The sequence below is a fragment of the Rhinocladiella mackenziei genome (assembly GCF_000835555.1).
Source record: "Rhinocladiella mackenziei CBS 650.93 unplaced genomic scaffold supercont1.1, whole genome shotgun sequence".
Lineage (NCBI taxonomy): Eukaryota > Fungi > Ascomycota > Eurotiomycetes > Chaetothyriales > Herpotrichiellaceae > Rhinocladiella > Rhinocladiella mackenziei.
Genome location: NW_013550604.1, coordinates 613418 through 632065, shown reverse-complemented (window position 1 = coordinate 632065; position 18648 = coordinate 613418). Strand labels below are relative to the sequence as shown.

Here is an 18648-nt window from a genome sequence, read left to right as displayed (position 1 = left end):
TGTTCATTATGGTGCGGAGTGGGCGAGATCAAATTCATCTTGAATTGTTCTGGCTCCGAGGCATCAGTTGCTGTACTGACGTTGTCGGTAAGGAGGTCAAGCCTGGTGCGTGGTAGTGAGCAAGATGCTAGGGCTTCCATAGAAGACGGCGATTGAGGCGAGAACAAACGTCTCTTTTATCTAGGATTCCCCAGTGTAGATATATGGCTATACCGTTGGAATGTTCGCTTGGCAGGCAAAGCAGAGTAAAATTTGCGCCCTACTCACCTCTGCCCTCGCCCAGACCTCGCCGCTTTTAACCACCCCCATCTCGCCGTTGCGCGAGCACTCACCCTCGACGCACCCACGATTCACCCTCCCACTCACCCTTTGACGACGGTGCGCTTTTTGGCCTGTGGGACCGTGTCCTGATTCGCAGAGCCAGGATCCAAAAATGGCTGCGACGGCTTCAATTCGGTGATCATCCACAGGTCGCAATGGACAAAAGCCGCCTCTCCTCTTCGGCCGGCGGTCGAAAGAGCATTCCTCCTGTCGTCAGGCGTTTCCTGGCAGCCCATCCTGCATTCTCTCTCTGTGTCTGAAGGAAGCCCCTCCCGCCTCCGCCCTCCCACTTCTCCCTCGCTCTCTCCAGGATGGCCAGACAACGTGCCCGTGCCAACGAGACGTCAGTCCCGCTTGCTCAGGAGTTGCAGGCTCGGGCCAAAGCGAACGGCTACAAGAGAGGGGCACACGTAGAAGTGGACAAGATCCGCAATAAAGGGAAACACAACGGCAAGACGATAAAGGATCAAGATGCGACTCTCGACCGCTACGTACTGTAGGGAATTCCCACCCTCTTCCGCCCCGCCCCCCCCCAAAACAAAAACCTGCTGCTGTCATATTATGCATCCTCACACATCAAATTTGGCTATATACGGTACTCCGTATATAAACCTGGCTCCAGGTCTCAAGTTGGCCTTTGGGTCGGTTCTTGGGCCCAGAATGCCACAATAGTCCACGGTACAATGTATTGCTCAGGAGTCCGAATATCTATTTCATGCTATACCAGTAATCCGACAAATATACAGAGCTCCACGTCCAACGCGACATGGCCCTTTTGCTCCAATCTAAGCGGTCAACACGCCTTGATTTCTCAAGTCTTGGATTGCGTCCGCGGTCCATTCTCCACACCTCCTCACTGGTCTGGTGGGGTCGAGCCTCCTGCCCTTGAGATCCAACTGCCGGCCGGGGACTGCGATTCCCCGGCAGATTGATTCGACTCGCACATAGTCGGACTGCTTCACACGGCCAATGTATCGCTTCTCGTGAGACTCGGCCGAGTCCTCGGGGCGCCTTGCCCGCTTGTGTTCGTATGTCATGCCCATCAGGATGTTGCCGGTGACGTGATAGAGATGGCCGGAGTCGGTGCCGTTCTCATGGGTCTCTCGACGAAGATGGCTTCGTGGTCGGGCTTGCCGTGATAGTAGACGTGGAAGACGCGATAGGTTGCCATGATTGAGATTGGAATAATGTCTGTATAGTTCGGTAGTTTGTGTGATGAGGCTGATGACTCTCGGAGGCTTTGTGTTTGTCGGTACTGAGACCGTCCAAGGTGTAATTGGGCGGGCTCTTTATAGTTGCGCTCTCGAGCAAGGTGATATTGCCAGCGAGGCTGTGAGGTGGTCATTGAGGGCCACCAAAGCGCTGATGATGTGTCTAGAATCTCCATCGAGGTGGCCTACTCTTAGACGACGGACAAGATGAGACGCACCGTGGGTCGAGACGTCGCAGAGGTCTCTCTTTCATAACACGGGTTGTTGAGAGACAGGGTCTAAGGATTGGCTGTAACGAGAATCTGAGAGACGGTCCCTGAGCCGAGTCTCTTGAAGCTCTCATTATCGGTTGCAAGTCCTCAGCCGCTTGGGGCGACATTTCTTGTACTTAAGCGCCAACACAAAGTCGTCGCAAAAGGAGATCAGGTTCCAAGCACTGGGTCGCTTAGAGGCTCAAATCATGGCCTTCGGCGGCTGGGGCCAAATTCAAGACATCATGCTGACTCCTGAGGCGCAAGGTGAATGTGGCTATCTTCGGGGCAGGAGCGCGAACTTCCGGATTTCTTGACATTGGGAGGGCCGAGCCGCCGACTGATATGCAGTCGGGGGAGTGCTAGCCACTGCTCGGTCCGGATACACTTGAAGGCCATGCGGCGAGTTCAGCTCCGGACCACTCCCAAGAAAAGTCCTCCGTTCGTACCACTCGCAACAGCCGCAGGGAGAGCCCACGGCAAAAGCGTCTCGCCTTACCTCCCCATGGTACCTGCACGATGCTTGTAGGAATGGAATGAACAAGGACATCGTATCGGTTATTCAGGTAAAGGAGAATCTGATACACGCAGTGCCTCGGCGTAAACGTATCCCTGTGGGTTCTTAGACAGTGCTGTCCGAGGGTTGAATCAGGACCAGAGTTCATTTCTAAGAATATGAAGCCAGGCATATTCGGCGGGCCATGGATCCAAGACCGTCTCGAGATATTCAGGCCAGTCATCATCGAATCGAAATGCCCATGAGGCTGCGCAATATTCCCAGTAACTTGGATACCAGCCCGCTTTCTCCCAGTCCACCAATGCAACACGCAAGTCCGCTGCCTGGAGATGATCAAAGTCGCCGCTGATGGTCAACGAAACCTCACTGCCGGAGCTTGATTGGATGATGATGTTTTTCCGTTGAAGATCAGCGTGTGTAAATACGGAGGCGTGATTTCGAAGGACGTCGGGCAGCATTCGTTTGTAGAACTGTGATCTTTGAGGTCCCCGACCGTTCCATGTTTTGTCCACAAGCAGCGTCTTCCCCACCAGAGCATTGTTCAACTCATTCTCGGAGTAGAAAGGTCCATTGGCACCAGGACTTCGTTCGTCTCCCTCGCCAGTCCAAAAGATACCATCCGGCATGGGCCGTTTTCCAACGCCTCCAAAATACCCCAACGAAGGTAGATTTCGCAGTTGGTCGATTTGTTGTTTCAAATCCAGACAGACTTGTTGTTTATGCGCAGCCGAAAGACGGGGCCAGGCTTCGAGCAGATTGCTCCCAGGGATGAATTCCATGACAATAACAACCGCACCATGGTCACCCAATCGATATACGGCATACACCTTGGGTAAATTGATGCGTGTGGTATTCCGTAGGAATATCACGGTGGCTGCTTCGACTTCAAGTTCTTCAGCGGCCTCGCCGTACTTGACAACATAATGTTCGCCAACTCACACCACTTTGCGGCCTCCGACCTCTACCAGAATCTGATCGGCATTGTCGATTTGCTCTTGTGTTGGAAGAGGGCACGGTAGAACCTCGCCGAAGTAGGGGAGAGTAAGTTGGTAGTCATCAGAAGCGGCCATGATGAAGTTGCCAACCCTAATGCTGCAAACTGCAAGCTGCAATCAAGGCCTGTGTCGTAAAGGGCTCTTCGCTGTACAGCGTAGTCTGTTCTCTGTAGATTGAGGCTGTCGTTGAACCTCGCTGGTGTGAGTCACACTGCCGCAAAACAAGGCCAGTAGTAAGTGGGTTTATCCGTTGCCATACTATGCAACCACGAGAAAGTGTGGTGGCATGTCAGCGCTCACCGGCATCTACCTCGGTTTGTCACGTGACAAGGTGGGTCTCCTTGTAAGCGGCGTCATGGCAAAGTGGTCACAATTCTGGCCACCAAAAGGGCCGCAACAACAGGAAATCGTGGTGCATCTCAAGGGTTTACGGCATCCCCTTTTGACTCCGAATTTTCTACCTAGAGTTGGGACGCCAAAGAGATTTGGAGTACCCCAGTTCCGAGCACAACGGCTTGTGGTAAACCAGACGGGAGCGTAACAATCCTAAACCGGTCTGAATTGTAATATGCTATTGCCGGACGCTGGCGTCAGGGGTGCTAGGCCCAGGTAGGGAGGCGGTCAAACATTGGCAAATGCCGCATCATCGCTTTCGGCCTCTCAGTCGAGAAAGAAAGCGTATGGATAAGTTTTTCTATACCTGACCGATCAAATTGCCCTAGTTCGAAAACCGGTTTTGGGAGGCACAAGAATAGTTTCCTGACAGCCATGTCAGCACCTGAGGTTCACTGGCTGGGAGACCAGGGACCCGAACCGGGCTTCCACAAGTCGTGGGTGCATTGTCAGGGTCAAACGCGGTTCCCTTCTTTCTTGAACAATCTACCTCGTGCAGTCGCGACCCTCCTCTACTACTCTAGCTCCTCATTTCTTCTTGAACAGCTCCTCGCATCGCCGCTGCAGCATTTGACTGCCAAGGCTTTCCTTCGCGATCAACGACGATCTCCATCTGACCACGCCTTGGATGGACCCATCCTCCCCTAGGTAGACGTCCTCGACGTTTGCCACTCCAGCATAGTCTCTGCCCCTTTGTGAGAGGAGCGAATATGACCACCTCTTTTCTTTGGGCGAAGGTCCAAAGACGGCAATGTCTTTTTGCCTCTCGCGCCTCTCGCGTCTCCCTCACCTCCCTCACCCCTCACGGCTCTTTCCTTGTGCGACGAGACCGTTTCGGCGGAGCAGCGTTGTCGTTGTCGTCATCGTCTTCTTTGTCGAAAGGGGTTACAGCCCAGGTGGAGGGACAGGATCGTTTTCGGGTTCGCGTATCTCGTGGGGTAACAGTACTGGTATCGGACTGGATGGCTTTGCTCAAGGTTTTGCAACGCCGTGACGGCAGATTCCGGATGCTGGACCAACTCTGTCATCGGGTGCATGACAGGCATCGGCGCCTCCCACGACGGCCGCAGAGGACAAGTTTGCCGTTGCTGGATTTGAAGATGGGGGTGGCATGAATGGTACAAGGAGCTGCTTGAGCTGGGAGACTTGATGGCGGCTTTCCCGGTCACTGGTCTCGAAAGATGAACCGACGCCGCCGGGTGTGACAGGACCTTTTGAATCAATAGTGATAGACTCTTTGATCAGTGGAATAAGATATTGCCTGCGAGCACGGCAATGGAGAAAATAGAGGCTTGCATTGGTCAAGTACAACTTCAGAAGTGAAATGCGGGAAAAGGGAGCATGCATCGGCCCTGATCAGAAAACAATTCGATTCCAGTCCGTTTGAGAATCAGGCTGGATCAAAGGGTCGAGGGATGACGCTGCTAATTCTGGAACCTCATGATCAGTTCGCGAAAACCGGTGAGGGCGATAGACCTGACTTTGTGGGGAATCGGGCGCCGCGGATAGGAGCGGGGCATTTGGCACCATTGGTGCGCCTCGCGCGACCGGGGTGAGCACAAAGCGGCGGCACCCCGAGTCCCAAAGCAGGGTGAGCACGTCGCAGATTTCTTGTGGCTTGGCAAAAGTGGTCCAATTTCTACTTCGACTCCTCTGAGCATCTCATCTTCGAACAATCCCGGCCAATTTGTTTCGATTCATCTTCCTTCTCCCCGAGGCGCATATCCGTTCCCTTTGAACTCTCCTCTCATCATGATACCCCAAGAAGTCTTCCCGCGGTAGGGTCCAGTTCGGCCGGGGAGGCCAGGTGGCGGGTTTGGGCAATCGCTGTCGCGATCGATTGCATTGATAATGGGTCTCGCACTGGAAAGAGGCGCCCTGTCACTGGCCAACATCCTTCTCATCATTTCTCTGCTGGTGTTTGCCAAGGGATTCTTCCCCCGGAAAGCATTTCTACCTGGATTGGCGAAGTGGCCCGAGCAGGCCGAGACCTCACCTAGGGCAGCCCCGTTTGATCGTGTTGTCTTCATGGTCGTCGATGCCTTGAGAAGCGACTTTGTCTACGGCAATGCATCGAGTTTCACCTTTACTCAAAGTCTGATTCGATCGGGCGCCGCCGTGCCGTTTACCGGTCATGCCAGCCCTCCGACCATAACGATGCCACGAGTTAAAGCGATCACCACGGGTTCAGTGCCAAGTTTTGTCGATCTCGTTCTCAATTTTGCCGAGTCCGACACCACTTCTACGCTGAAGGACCAGGACTCATGGCTGGCACAACTGAGAGAAAGAGGCGGCAAACTCGTCATGTATGGAGACGACACATGGTTACGATTGTTTCCTGATTTCTTCCATCGAGCCGACGGCACCACCAGTTTTTTCGTGTCGGATTTTACCGAGGTCGACAATAATGTCACAAGACACATTCCTGCTGAATTGGAAAAGGACGATTGGTCGGCCCTGACTCTCCATTTCCTCGGACTCGATCACATAGGCCACAAGACCGGCCCCAAGGGACCTCATATGCCCGCCAAGCAAGCGGAGATGGATGATATTGTCAAGGATATCTACACGGCCATGGAGAAAAGTGACCATCTCAAGTCGTGCGTCCTGATTTTGCTCGGGGACCACGGCATGAATGAAGGTGGAAATCACGGAGCTTCATCCCCCGGGGAAGTCTCCACCGCACTGACGTTCATTTCACCAAAATTCAAATCGGCCTTTGAAGGCCAAGCCAGTCCCATCAACACCGCCGTTGATTATCGATATTACGACACCGTCCAACAGTCAGACATCGTCCCGACGCTCGCCGCATTGCTCGGATTCCCCATCCCGCGAAACAACCTTGGAGTCATCATCCCCCGTTTGCTAGAACTCTGGGCCATTCCACAGGATCAATACAACTTGCTGTACGAAAATGCCGAACAAATCCTCCAAATTGCCCAAGCGACATTTCCCTCCAGTTTCAGCAAGGACCCCGCGTCATCTCAAGAATGTTCAGTCGACTCACAAGATGATGCTGAATCCCTTGCTTGCCTCGGGGTAAAAGTTTCCCAGGCACTTGAAGAAAAGCCCCCTTCCATCACCTCCATGGCCAATTTGAGATCATTCCTCTACAAATCCCAGACGCTTCTAAGTGGCACGGCCAGCAACTACGACATGGCCAGCATGCAAGCCGGCATCGGACTGAGCGCCCTTGCCCTGATGCTGTGTCTCCCCAGCGTCGTACAGGGTGTGGGGCAAGCAGGCCTCGACCACTTCATCCTCGTCTTCATCATGCTCACGTACGCTATCATCATGTTCGCCAGCAGCTACGTGGAGGAAGAGCATGAGTTCTGGTACTGGGTGCTCGGTGGCTGGTTGATGGTCCTGTACTGCAAGGACGGAAGATACGAGACCACCACCAAGGGCATCCTCGGTGGCCCCACCGGCACGGCACTGGCGTACCTTTTGCTCGGCCTGGTCCGTAGATGGAGACAGACCGGCCAAAAATACGCGGGTGGTCCAGATCTACTCAGCGAACTCATCATGCCTAATGCCTGGCTGCTCTGGGCCCTGATCATTTTCACATACGCAGTATTGTCGAGGAATCTCAGCAGGAGATTCGCCGTGTGGATGGGCTCCAAGCAAATGGGGCTGTTGCCGGTGTTAGTCTCGATCGCTGCGTTTCTGTTCAAAATCGCCTTCACTGCCGCGGACGCTCCAGAATTACTTCTGTCCTTTCCCGTCTTGAACCCCATGGTTTCATTCGTCGGACGGTATCCCCTGCTCAATCTGGCTCGCGTCGTCTTTCTGGGCCTCGCACATCTGCTCGCGTGCGCTATTTTCTACGAGGCACCCTGGCGAAGTGCGCACCATCTCCACTCCTTCCTCACCGCATTTCAGGATATCCTCTCGATCTTTCTCGTCACTCAATCACGCACCGTTTATATTCCGCTGTACTTGTTCTTCAATGGACAACTCTACCTATTCCGACGCGCGAGACGGTACGCAGTCAGCGAGATAACCATACTCGCCCTCCTGTTTCAATATGCATCGTTCTTTGCCATTGGCGGCACCAATTCAATCGCCACCATCGATCTTTCCAACGCATACAATGGCGTCAGTGGATACAACGTTGTCGCCGTGGGGATCTTGACCTTCATCAGTAACTGGGCCGCCCCGATCTGGTGGTCATTTGCTGTGTGCCAGCTCTTCAGCCCCCTCGGCCTGAAACGAAATGACTCGTCTTCCTTCCTCACTACGGCCCTGGCAACATTTGCATGTATCCATACGCTATCGGTCATGGTTGCATGCACGGTTCTGCGAGAACATCTCTTCATCTGGACCGTCTTCTCTCCCAAATACCTCTACACGGCTGCCTGGGTCGTCGGTCAGCATACCATTGTAAATGCACTAGGCATTGGAAGCTTATTAGCCAGCCCCAGGCGCAGGAGCTAGATTTTATTTTATTTTTTTTTTTTTAAAAAAAACATTTTCAACATTTCCTTCCTCTCTTTCACTGGACGGCGCGAACAATATTTTCCAAGACATAGACCCCGAATAAATTATAGTCTGGCAGATGGCGACGATGCGCCATTTTGTTGCTGTTTGGATATGCAGAACCCGTCAAATAGCTTGCCGATTCCCTCGGTATCGTCAATGGCCATGACCTTGGAGACATCTACAAATCAATTGGTTCAGCTGACAAGAAGAGTGATCACGGGACTGAAAAGCGTACATTGATCGGGCCGCACGATCACGGTCGCCCCTTGCTCCGGATCAATCCCATATTTCTCATAAGCATGTCCATGGCCTGAATTATAGCTCTCATCGTCGACGAATGTTTTGTGCAAATCTAAATAAAAAAAGAAGAAAAAAAGATACGACGGTCTGTTAGTAACAGGGTCCTTCCTCTCTTTCGCATTTCAAGTTACATGTGGATTTGATTTGGGCTTGGTTCTTACCTCTCATCTTCCATTTCCCCGTGATCGGCCAGAAAAATGGAGGAATCTCCTCCTGTTCCAACTTTATCCGCGTGCCACTGAGGACGATGATCGGTTCGATGAAGCTGTCAATGTCTGCAGACGGCGAAGTATATTTGCGTACTGGACTCGTCGGGGAATTCAGATATTCCGCAATCTATTCGGTTTAAATGTTAGCCCAAAAAAAATTGAGGTACAGTTAAATGAAACGGGGTACAAACCTTCTGCAGTCTTGCGAGTGTCCTCGGTTCACCAATCTTGCCGGCAAAGAAAACCACACGCCACCGTCCATCCGATTTCAACGCTTGAACGAATGGCATGGCTTTGGCATCGCAGTACCGCACGACTTGGGCGTTGGGGAATCTCATGCCGACCACGATCTTCTGTGCCAGCTCTGGCCGACTACCTGCTGACGAAGTGATGCTTGAATCCTCATACTTGGCCGTCAACCCGGCGGTGTATCGGCCAGATTTGATGAAAGCCCGACTGAACTGCTCGGGAGTCATTTTGGTCTCCTTGTTCGACTTCATGGAAAACAGCTTGGTGAAGAACCGATCAAAGTCAATGAGATCAGCAGCCGTCTTGCCACGCTCAATGTTGTACGTTTTCAGCAACTCGGGCGTCGCATGTCCTGTCAAGATCATACCGAGCTTCCATCCAATGTTGTACCCGTCCTGTAGACTCACATTCATTCCCTGGCCGGCTTTGGGTGAATGCGTATGGAATGCATCACCTGTCAGAAACACACGATTGTCTTTGGTGAAGTAGTCTGCGAGCCGTTGGCCGATGCAGTAGCACGACCACCAATATGTGTGGGCGTACTCCATCGAATAGGGGTTGAAGATCTGCCGGGCCTTCGCGTGCAGATCTTCCAGCCCGACGTCTTTCACGTTCGTGCCCGTCGGGAATTCGATGTAGAAGCGTGTCAGCGAGCCGCCTTCGCGAGGAATGACTAGGAGACTGCCAGCATCCGAATGAATGGTGACTTTGCGCCGGATGTCGGGAAAGTTTGTGCGAGGATAGATGTCCATCACACCCCAGACAGCGTCACTGGTGTCTCCGACCATTTGATAGCCGAGTGACTTCCGCACCATGCTGTGGGCGCCGTCACATCCCTGTCGAACCCTTAGGCAAAGAAAGGGATACATGGCGTCGCTTATACTCACCAGCACGTATTTCGCTTTGAATACCTCGGCCTTTCCATCCCTCTCCGCAATGACAGTCGAACAATAAGCATCCGGATCACTCGCCAGCGCCGAATCCACATCGACACTCGTCACCGTGTAGCCATAGTCCACTTCGCGCCCATTGCACCTTCGCATGGCCTCAAGCAAAAAGCCGTTTATTCTTGCCTGATTCAAGATGACATGAGGCTGGTGGCTCAGCCCGGGTGCCGTGTCAGCCGTGCGATTTGTTCGATGGATCCCGCCCTTGCCGTCGGGCGACCAGAACGCAACTTCGAGCACATGGTACGCCTCGCGCAACAGGTCCTCAGCGAGGCCGAAGCTCTCAAATATCTCGACCGTGCGGCATTGCACACCGTCTGCCTGCCCCATGGTCATCGGTCCTGCGCGTCGCTCGAGGATCCTGACTGATTCGATGCCATACAACGACAGATACAGTCCGGCGCAGAGGCCCGCGGAGCCCGAACCACAGATTAAGACGTCCACGTACTCGACCATTGTCACGGTCGTAATGGATACCAGTAGTATACAATGATCAAGATGGTCGGCCCTGTCGACCAGCAAAATATGACAGAATCTCAAATGACGGACGGGTGGAGATGGCTCGGCTTTTATAAGTCCTGGCGACGATGGCGAGGCTCGCGAATTTATCGGGTCGTCATGGGCCAATCGTAGTCCACTCAATCCGACCAAAAAGGCATTTAGAAACGGCATTGTCTTGCCATGATGACTGGAGATGCCGACACTTCAACTTGTGATGTGGATTCGCTGTCTTTGGGGGCTGGAGTTCCCCGCCTTTGAAATTCTCCGGGACCTGGTCCGGTTGCAGGTTTTGACCACTCGGAACCATTCCGGCACGGGAGCACGGGATGGCTTCCGGAGAAGCCCCCTTTGCGGTACGACCAATTTTTTTTTCAAAAAAAAAGGGGACATTTCTCGTGTCTCGCATAGAACGGCCCGAGACGCCATGCTGTACCATGGACTCTGCATGGATGGACCGATCCGATGCAGATTGCCGTAGGCTAGTCCAAACAAAGCATTTGGCCATATGCGAGGCAGGGTAAGCTACTCGGTATCCTCGGGGTCCATAATGTCGTGTCACCCGGTGTGCCCCTGGTCCATCTCAGCCTCATCCAGCTGGCTGACAGATTGGCTCTCGTATGATCATTTCAGAACCACAACGATTGGCTTGGGCTTTGCCGCCACCCAATCTCTCAGATGCAGCATCACGATGGACGCTCGCCAGGCGGTGCCATCGGGATGTCGAATCACCAGAATAGCCGCGACTCTGTCATAAAACCATCGTTTCTTCTCGTGATGATTTTCTCGAACCACCGGCCAGTACTTGAGCAAAACAAATTCGGCGGACGGCGTCTGCTTGTGAAGAGCTTTGGAGACATCCGGATGCGTGTGGAAGAGGTAGTCGGACTCGGCAAAGTCGGTGGAATCAACCTCGGCCAGACTGTTGACAGGGTCGCCATGTGCGTGGCATATGGTCCAATGATCACCGCAGGCGATGATCGGACGAGGAGCACCGGGAGGAGTATACTCTTCACCTTCCGCCCGCACCATTTTGAGTTGAAATCGAGCCACCTCTGAGGCGATCCGGAGAATTCGACCTTCGGGATCTACGGCTGCGTTTCTTCGCATGACACAAGCTTGGGGGTTTCGCTGGTATGCTTGCCGATCATGGGGTTCCGCGCGTACGGATGGATCATTGGCCGTGCTGACGTCTGCGGTGTCTTTCAGGGCGTCTTCCAGTCCGGCCAGCCAGTACCAATATTCGATACCGCCCTGCCAGCCCAGCCAGCTCCAGGAAGGAAAGTCCGTCCGCCGTATGATGGCATAGTCTTGGGCGGATTTCCAACTCAGAGCCTCGATCATCGAGACCGATGGTATAGCCCAGAGAAAGCCCGTGCCGGTTCGCTGCTCAATGTAGCTCAGGATACCTTGGCAAGCGTTGAGTGCATCCTCTTGTAGCGTCAATTGGCGTTGCGTGTAATTGGTGATGAAGGCATCCCAGTACTTGAAGCTAAATTCATCCGCGTCCAATCGGATGGTCCAACCATTATTCCAAAAGTAGTTGCGAGCTTCGGTGAGCGAGGCCCCGCGGAGTGCACAGTCGGTCGGCATTAGATCGTGAAAGATTTCTTTCTGACACTTCATTCTAATATGATACCGATCGAAGATCAAGCAACGCTTAGATAAAAGCCCTTCCTGCAAAGTCCAAGCTCGGCTGTCCCACGGAGCCCGGCCTTGGGTATCCCATACCGACTCGACGAAGGTCGCTGTTAACCTGCCGCCACCGGCCGTCTCGAGAGTGGGCTGTGCCGTACATTCAATCCGTCTCGAGATTCCGGGTAGTCCGGCATCCTCGCTCAACCCGTCATTGGCAAGAATGGTCATTTCGGCGCATTGGTATATAATGTCCATCAGTAACATTTGAAACTGTAATTCCGACTTGTTCAGCTGATTAATACAATATGCATCAACCCAAAGGAAGTCGCGACCCATTCTTTCGGTAAAAGTGATGGCATCTTCGACCGTTTTCGGAAGTTTCGGAGGCAAGGGCCACGGGTCTTCAGAAGACACCGTGAGTTTCTGATATGGCACGCGGGGGACCGTCTTGCCAAACACGTAGCTGAGGGCAAAGTATCTGGGCACGGGGTTGCGCACGCTGATAACTCTCCGTCTCTTGACGTCAATCAGCCTAATGCTCAGGAAGTTCCGCTTGAAGCCCTCTTCCTCGCGGCAGGAGTTACCGTGTCGCCGCTGACAAATATCAAGCCACGTTTGTATCAGGCTGTAGCTGATTTTGCCCGTTATTTCTTTGGGCTTTCGTCGGCGTGGCGGTATCACCAGAGCCTTACCCTCCTTCGACGTTTCATGGTCCGGAGATTTGGATTGAGTTATGACCACATAGCTATACCGAGTGCGCCAGTCACGGATCGGAGCATCCGGCATGTAGGTGAGCCAGTACGTGGAGGGAGATGTCGGCTCTGGATCCGCAAAAAGATGTGACGGCACATGGAGAGAAAGCGCCGCTGCATCGTACCAAGCCTGCTTCTCTCGGGAGTCCCCGACGGCCACTTGGACAAGAAGATTTCCCGTTTCCTCTTTGAGATATGGGAAGCTCGATTCGAAGAAATCTGAATAGCAGTCTATTGTATGCGCGAGGAACCGGCAAAAGATGCACGGGGATTTCCTCCTTTCACGCAAGCTCATCCCATCTAGCTCCCATGAGGGACCTCTGGCTTTGGGATCGAAGAAGGGAAGACATCGGCAGAGGTCGCACACATTATCTCTGTGAGAAGTGTGAACTCTCTGGAATAGGTTGGTAGTAGTTGATGCCGAGGTCATGGTGGGCGAGGCTGAAAATGGCCAAGGCTTACAGATTCGACATGTAGCCTGGCCAATGCTTGGTGGGTTTTCCGAGAGTCTTGGAAAATCAGAAGAGGTAGAGTTAAGCAGCCGTCAAGCGCATCGTCTAAAGGCGAATCGTTGACAGGGACGACAGCCTCACTGACAACCACCAGCACACCAGGCGCCCCTCCATGCTAAACAAGAATGAATGACTGTGGAACAGACTTTCTTCCCGTCAAGCATGGGCGATTGCTTCTCTATCCTCCAGTCGATGTACTAGACGTCGCCAGAATTCATGCAACGAAGAACGACCATAGTCTCGGAGAAACATAGTTCCGCGAGGTTGTCTACGGATAGCAATGTCTACGTCAGTTCAGTAAGTCCTGAAATGTAAAAGCATAGGCGGCTCTTCATGGCTCCCTCAATGGGAAACACGAAAATACCATTGCCCACATTCGGTCACCATGGCCGCAATCATCAAGTCCTTCAACCTTGCTACAAGCCACCAGGTCGTCCACGTCGTTACACCGAAGATTTTGATTTGTTCACTAACCCAGGCCACACTGGGCTTCAATATTCAGCGGACATCTGTCCTTGCTTTGACTCCATCTTCAAGCTTCCTCAGCCTTGTGTGACGTCCTCCGCTTCTTTCCACAATCACAAGAGCGCGAAACCATTTCCCATCTTTTCCACTTCCCAATGTCACGCTCAGAGTTTCCTGCTCCTGAGATCCAATATTATCTCGGCAGATGGTTGCTGCGGGGAAGTGGACGACTTAGCTCATCTCAGACTACCCAACGAAACATTGCTCCCAATCTATGTTGATCTCAGAGTCATGTGCAGCTTTTCTGAGGAACGGAGCTGGAAATATCCAGCTGTGGAAGGCTGTCATTTCCTTGGCCGAATCTGAACTTCACCGTTTCGACGACCCTGACCCGTATGCCTCTCAGCGGAAGACTTAGCTAATAGATGCTATGACAATCGGAACCACCACCCCGCCAGCTTCCTACCAGAAAGCTCTAGAATACCTGTTTGAACATGGTTCGCCCTGCTATGTCGCCATCGTCAGACTTGATGAATGCAGGCCCAACGATTCGTGGTCGTGATCCACCATCATGCACAGCATTCCGAAGCGCTTAGGATACAATCTAGATATACTGGCCCCGACATCGAACAATGGATCTATGCACAAATTAGAACAAGGGGACTCGAACGTAAGATAGCTACATATGTCACACACCCGTTGATTCAAGGGGTTCCGGCGGAGTGTTCGTTTGGGCCCCACTTATATCGATCTGGGATCTAATTCACGGGCGAGAATAGTGTTCCAAATGTTACCATATCTTCAACACGAGGAGAACGATGATGATGATGCGCTGTGACTGAAAGTCCCTCCTCAAACAGCGGGTCGCGATACTGTAGGATAACCAGGAGATGGGGCTCACCGCCTGCCTCCGCCAAGCCTGAGTTACCGCCTTCATATTTCGGCGGCAGAATTTTTCCAGCCTCAATCTGCTCGACAGACCAAAAGATACACACTCAGATTTTGAGCATGTCCTGACTATAGCATTGGTTGATTTCTTCGACGACAGAAATGCCTTCAATGATCCCACCTCTTCCTGCGGGCACCTCTGTCCCCGTGTCCGCCATGCCTCTCATCTCCCCCAATGCCCTTCTTCACGCCCACGTCAAGCAAAATCCGCCTCGACGCCCCTCCAACCGCGCCCCGTTTGAACCTCGACCTATCCAACTCAACACTGGCTCCTTGACTCACTGCAGCGGCTCATCCTTGACCAAGATCGGCGCGACCACAATCGTATGTGGTGTCCGTGCAGAAATCCTTCCAGTAAGCGAGATCCCCAGCTTTCGAATCAGAAAAGCCACTTCGTCCGACAATCAGGGGGAATCTGTGAGGCGGCCGAGTCGTCATGATGATGACGAGGAAGAGGAGGAGGAATACTCGGCAATCTCCCGGTACCATCTCATTATCCCGAACATTGAACTGTCGACAGGCTGCTCACCCAACCACCCTGCCAACGCCGCCCCTTCCGTCGAAGGACAATCAGTCTCGCAACGAATATTGTCATTGCTCCACAGTTCGCGACTCGTGAGGACGTCCGATCTTGAAATCATTTACACGCCGCCCCCGGAAACGCACCACCCCGAACTCGGCATCGACGCTGACCCCCAGCTCAAGGCATACTGGGTTCTTTACATCGATATGATATGTATCAGCCACGGAGGATCCGTATTCGATGCAGCATGGCTCGCCCTCTACGCGGCACTGAGGGACACGATACTCCCAAAGGCGTGGTGGGACGCCGATCTGGAGCAAGTCCTTTGTGCGGCCGAGCTTGAACATGCCAGAAGACTCAGGCTGCGAGGGATGCCGGTGCCGAGCTCTTTCGGTGTGTTTGTCCCGGAAAAGAGACTCCTACCGGACAATCAAAATGGCGGACAAGGAGACGATCAATATTGGATTCTCATGGACACGGATGGGTGGGAGGAAGAATCTTGCCGGGAAACCGGATGTGTTACGGTGGACGTGGAAGACGATTCAGGGGCCATATCAATATTGAGAATCGAAAAGAGCGGTGGCTCGATCGTGGGAGCCGATCAGATCATGGAAATCACTAATTTCGCTGAGCGCCGATGGCGGCAATGGAAAGATGTCTTGGATAACATCAATGTTATGCGATTATGATGATTGTCTCGTGAAATGCGAGCGAGGTGGGAATTGGGACTGGGATTAGGATGGTTCGGAAAGCCCGTTGATCCCCCTGATGCTTTGGATAAATTCAAACAAAACTGCGATGATATGCAGACGATCAGTGAATGGCCCAACCATCCTTTATCCGAGTGCCCTGAGAATTCGAATTCTACCATGAACTGAAATGAACTCGTGCTCTTGCAAATGTCCAATCAGAAGGCGCCCTGGGCCGGGGACCGGTGGTCACTGAGGTCCTGGGTCAGGGTCACCATCACGATCGTTGGGTACCCCCTCACCACCAGGTGACCAGGCGAGTGCCAGGTGGTTTCTCTGTGACTTTGTTTCATTCCTGGTCGTCATTAGTGGCCTCCTCGTCCACTGTCCACTTCGAAACGCCACCACCCAAATGACGATGGCGCACGGCGAGGGTTCAAGTGGAATACGAAAACCAGCAACGAAATTCCTTGGCCAATGTGAAATAATTTAAACGGATTGGAAAAGAGACGAAATGTGGTTCACAATTGCAGAGTCCAAATATCACGCCACCATGTCGCCCAATTTCCAGGACAGGATATTTTATTTCATTGGAATTGGCGATACACGAGATAACAACAACCCTGATGACATGTCAACTCAATTTCCATGTCATGCCATGTCACGAAAAGACACTGACGCGCTCCCAAAACAGGTCTCTACGTTGAACGACGATTTCATCCATCGATCATCGAGCATGGCGCCTGAAGTCAAGAGTACAAACCCGCAGGTCCTATACGAGCGAAGGGGCGCAAGTACAAAGACCACGACCCACGCTATCCGGGATCCGCGATCTGTGCACGAATGAGAAAAAGTCCTCGATCAGCGCCATGGGGAGACGGAATGATTCCAACCAACACCTCGCGTCTCAACGTTCCTCATCGCCAGACGAAAAGGATATTTCCCTGATTGCCTCACGCGCGGATAGACTGTGGAGTTTCCATGGTTGCTCAGCCAGATCCACGCCGGAACGTTGATTAAAAGGCGCTTATTTGCTGTTTCGTAAAAGTCCAGACGGTGAGAGAAAAGGGGGAGGGAGGGAAACAAGAAAAGCCTAGATTCAGACTTTGTTACGCGGCACTGCGAGAGATTGAGCAATAGGTGGTACGCACGGTTGTGCTAAGAAAGAAGAAACTCAGACGTCGCAGGTCTTGTTGATTCTGGGCTCAAGAGAAAACGGTGGCCTTCTCATGTTGCTCCAGGGGATTGGCCGGAGAGGGCAAATGTGGACTAGACTAGGAAAGGCCGAACAGATTTGAGATGGCCATGGAAGCTGCTCGTGCTCCTGAGTTGCAACGTGAGCGTGCGAAGACATCGTCGAGTCATTCTGGTCTCTGGCGATGTCCATTTGAGAATGCCAGCCATGTCTTGTCTCCGAGTCATCTCACCTGATTTCAGCCGTTCGCCCTCATCACCGGTGCGAAGTGATGCACTCCCAACCATGCGGCTTCTTGTTCTTTTGCACATCCTCTAGTCCAAGACCCCTCACTCGGCTAGCCAAATTGCGGCTCTGTGATGGTGGTGGAATCAACATCCGGATGACACGACCGTGGGGGTTCTCATTTTTCTGCGAAGAGAGTCATGGAAAGGCCATGACGAATATGATGACCGGCATGATGCGTGATGGGTAAAAGTCAAAAGAGAAGAGAAGAGGTCGAGAGAGCGGCTTGCAGTGAACCAAGGACATTTGTGGTATAGCAACGTGGTTCCGATTGGCCATTATGAACGACCAGGCTCTAAGCTCCTCTCTAAGATTAACCGGTGAAGCTCTTCACGACGTCTTCCCTCAGATTGATGTGATGAACTTGGACTCGGCGCTACCTTAAACGCCGGTATCCCTACTCCATTAATTAGCCTATTCGGGACTGAACCGTTATGTCGGTGTTACCGACAAACAAGTAACGATTTCGACTCTTATGTTCACAGATTCTTCAGATCTGAAAAAATGCCCCTCAATCCAGACTCTCCGGCCACGATCAGCGGTCAGTTCGTATCATATGTGGAGGGGGGCCTGAACCTCTCCCCTGTCCCCATTGTTCAGTTGGCCTCGTCTTGGAGGTGTGTCCTTCTCGTTCAAGGAGTCCCCCGATGCGAATCATTCTCTGGCCCCAGTCGTGCGCCGATCTGACGACCTTGAGGTGTTGAGCTTTCCGAAGTCTCTTGCGATATGTCGTGTTATGTCGGTTCACCAAGCGTGGAGGAATGAAAGGAAGGGATTTTCCCCCCCAAAAGGGGAAAAAAAAAAAAAAAAAAATATCTGCCGAACAGTGGTTTACCGAAGGGTGATACATATCCTCTCTCCCTTTGGGATTTGTCGGCTGGTCACCTTACCCCCCAGACTCTGCTCCTCTGCGCTGAAATCTTCGGGCTCTTGTTGTGTCCATTCTCCCTTCCGCTGTGGATACGATTAACCCAGTCAAAGGTCATACCCAGACACTGTCTCTCAGTTTCTGCTGCCTTGCTCGTCAACACAGCCCGAGTCCACATGCACAGCTTGCGGCGCAATCGTTTCACTCCCCCCCGAGAGCTCTGTGGCCTTAGTCGTCTTCCAACGCCCCAGTTTGCGATTTAGGACAACACTGGCCTCCGACATCTGATGGGTGATTTAGTTAGGCCTGTAACCCCGTCAGCTTCTGGTGATCAAGACGTATGACAGTTCTGTTGGCGGCCTCCAAATAGAGTTCTGAAACCTCCGCTCTCCATCGTTGG

General features: G+C 52.7%; 7 protein-coding genes across 7 annotated transcripts; 3 read left to right on the top strand and 4 right to left on the bottom strand.

Annotated features, from left to right (window-relative positions):
* Positions 1 to 632: 632 nt before the first annotated feature.
* Z518_00222 (uncharacterized protein) lies at positions 633 to 821 on the top strand (the record flags this gene model as incomplete). Its single annotated transcript, XM_013420826.1, has 1 exon — positions 633 to 821. The coding sequence occupies one exon, from the start codon at positions 633 to 635 to the stop codon at positions 819 to 821; it is 189 nt and encodes a 62-aa protein (XP_013276280.1).
* Positions 822 to 1106: 285 nt separating this feature from the next.
* Z518_00221 (uncharacterized protein) lies at positions 1107 to 1666 on the bottom strand (the record flags this gene model as incomplete). Its single annotated transcript, XM_013420825.1, has 2 exons — positions 1107 to 1512; positions 1578 to 1666. 2 exons carry the CDS (start codon positions 1664 to 1666, stop codon positions 1107 to 1109), a joined length of 495 nt encoding a protein of 164 aa, XP_013276279.1.
* Positions 1667 to 2431: 765 nt separating this feature from the next.
* Positions 2432 to 3370, bottom strand: Z518_00220 (uncharacterized protein; the record flags this gene model as incomplete). The annotated part of the gene is made up of 2 exons (XM_013420824.1): positions 2432 to 3211; positions 3242 to 3370. The coding sequence occupies 2 exons, from the start codon at positions 3368 to 3370 to the stop codon at positions 2432 to 2434; spliced, it is 909 nt and encodes a 302-aa protein (XP_013276278.1).
* A 2169-nt stretch (positions 3371 to 5539) lies between these two features.
* Z518_00219 (uncharacterized protein) lies at positions 5540 to 8125 on the top strand (the record flags this gene model as incomplete). The annotated part of the gene is made up of 1 exon (XM_013420823.1): positions 5540 to 8125. The coding sequence occupies one exon, from the start codon at positions 5540 to 5542 to the stop codon at positions 8123 to 8125; it is 2586 nt and encodes an 861-aa protein (XP_013276277.1).
* A 107-nt stretch (positions 8126 to 8232) lies between these two features.
* Z518_00218 (uncharacterized protein) lies at positions 8233 to 10331 on the bottom strand (the record flags this gene model as incomplete). Its single annotated transcript, XM_013420822.1, has 5 exons — positions 8233 to 8348; positions 8406 to 8522; positions 8632 to 8806; positions 8871 to 9764; positions 9816 to 10331. 5 exons carry the CDS (start codon positions 10329 to 10331, stop codon positions 8233 to 8235), a joined length of 1818 nt encoding a protein of 605 aa, XP_013276276.1.
* Positions 10332 to 10997: 666 nt separating this feature from the next.
* On the bottom strand, positions 10998 to 13193 carry Z518_00217 (uncharacterized protein; the record flags this gene model as incomplete). Its single annotated transcript, XM_013420821.1, has 1 exon — positions 10998 to 13193. The coding sequence occupies one exon, from the start codon at positions 13191 to 13193 to the stop codon at positions 10998 to 11000; it is 2196 nt and encodes a 731-aa protein (XP_013276275.1).
* A 1597-nt stretch (positions 13194 to 14790) lies between these two features.
* Z518_00216 (uncharacterized protein) lies at positions 14791 to 15900 on the top strand (the record flags this gene model as incomplete). The annotated part of the gene is made up of 1 exon (XM_013420820.1): positions 14791 to 15900. One exon carries the CDS (start codon positions 14791 to 14793, stop codon positions 15898 to 15900), a length of 1110 nt encoding a protein of 369 aa, XP_013276274.1.
* Between the last annotated feature and the right edge of the window lie 2748 nt (positions 15901 to 18648).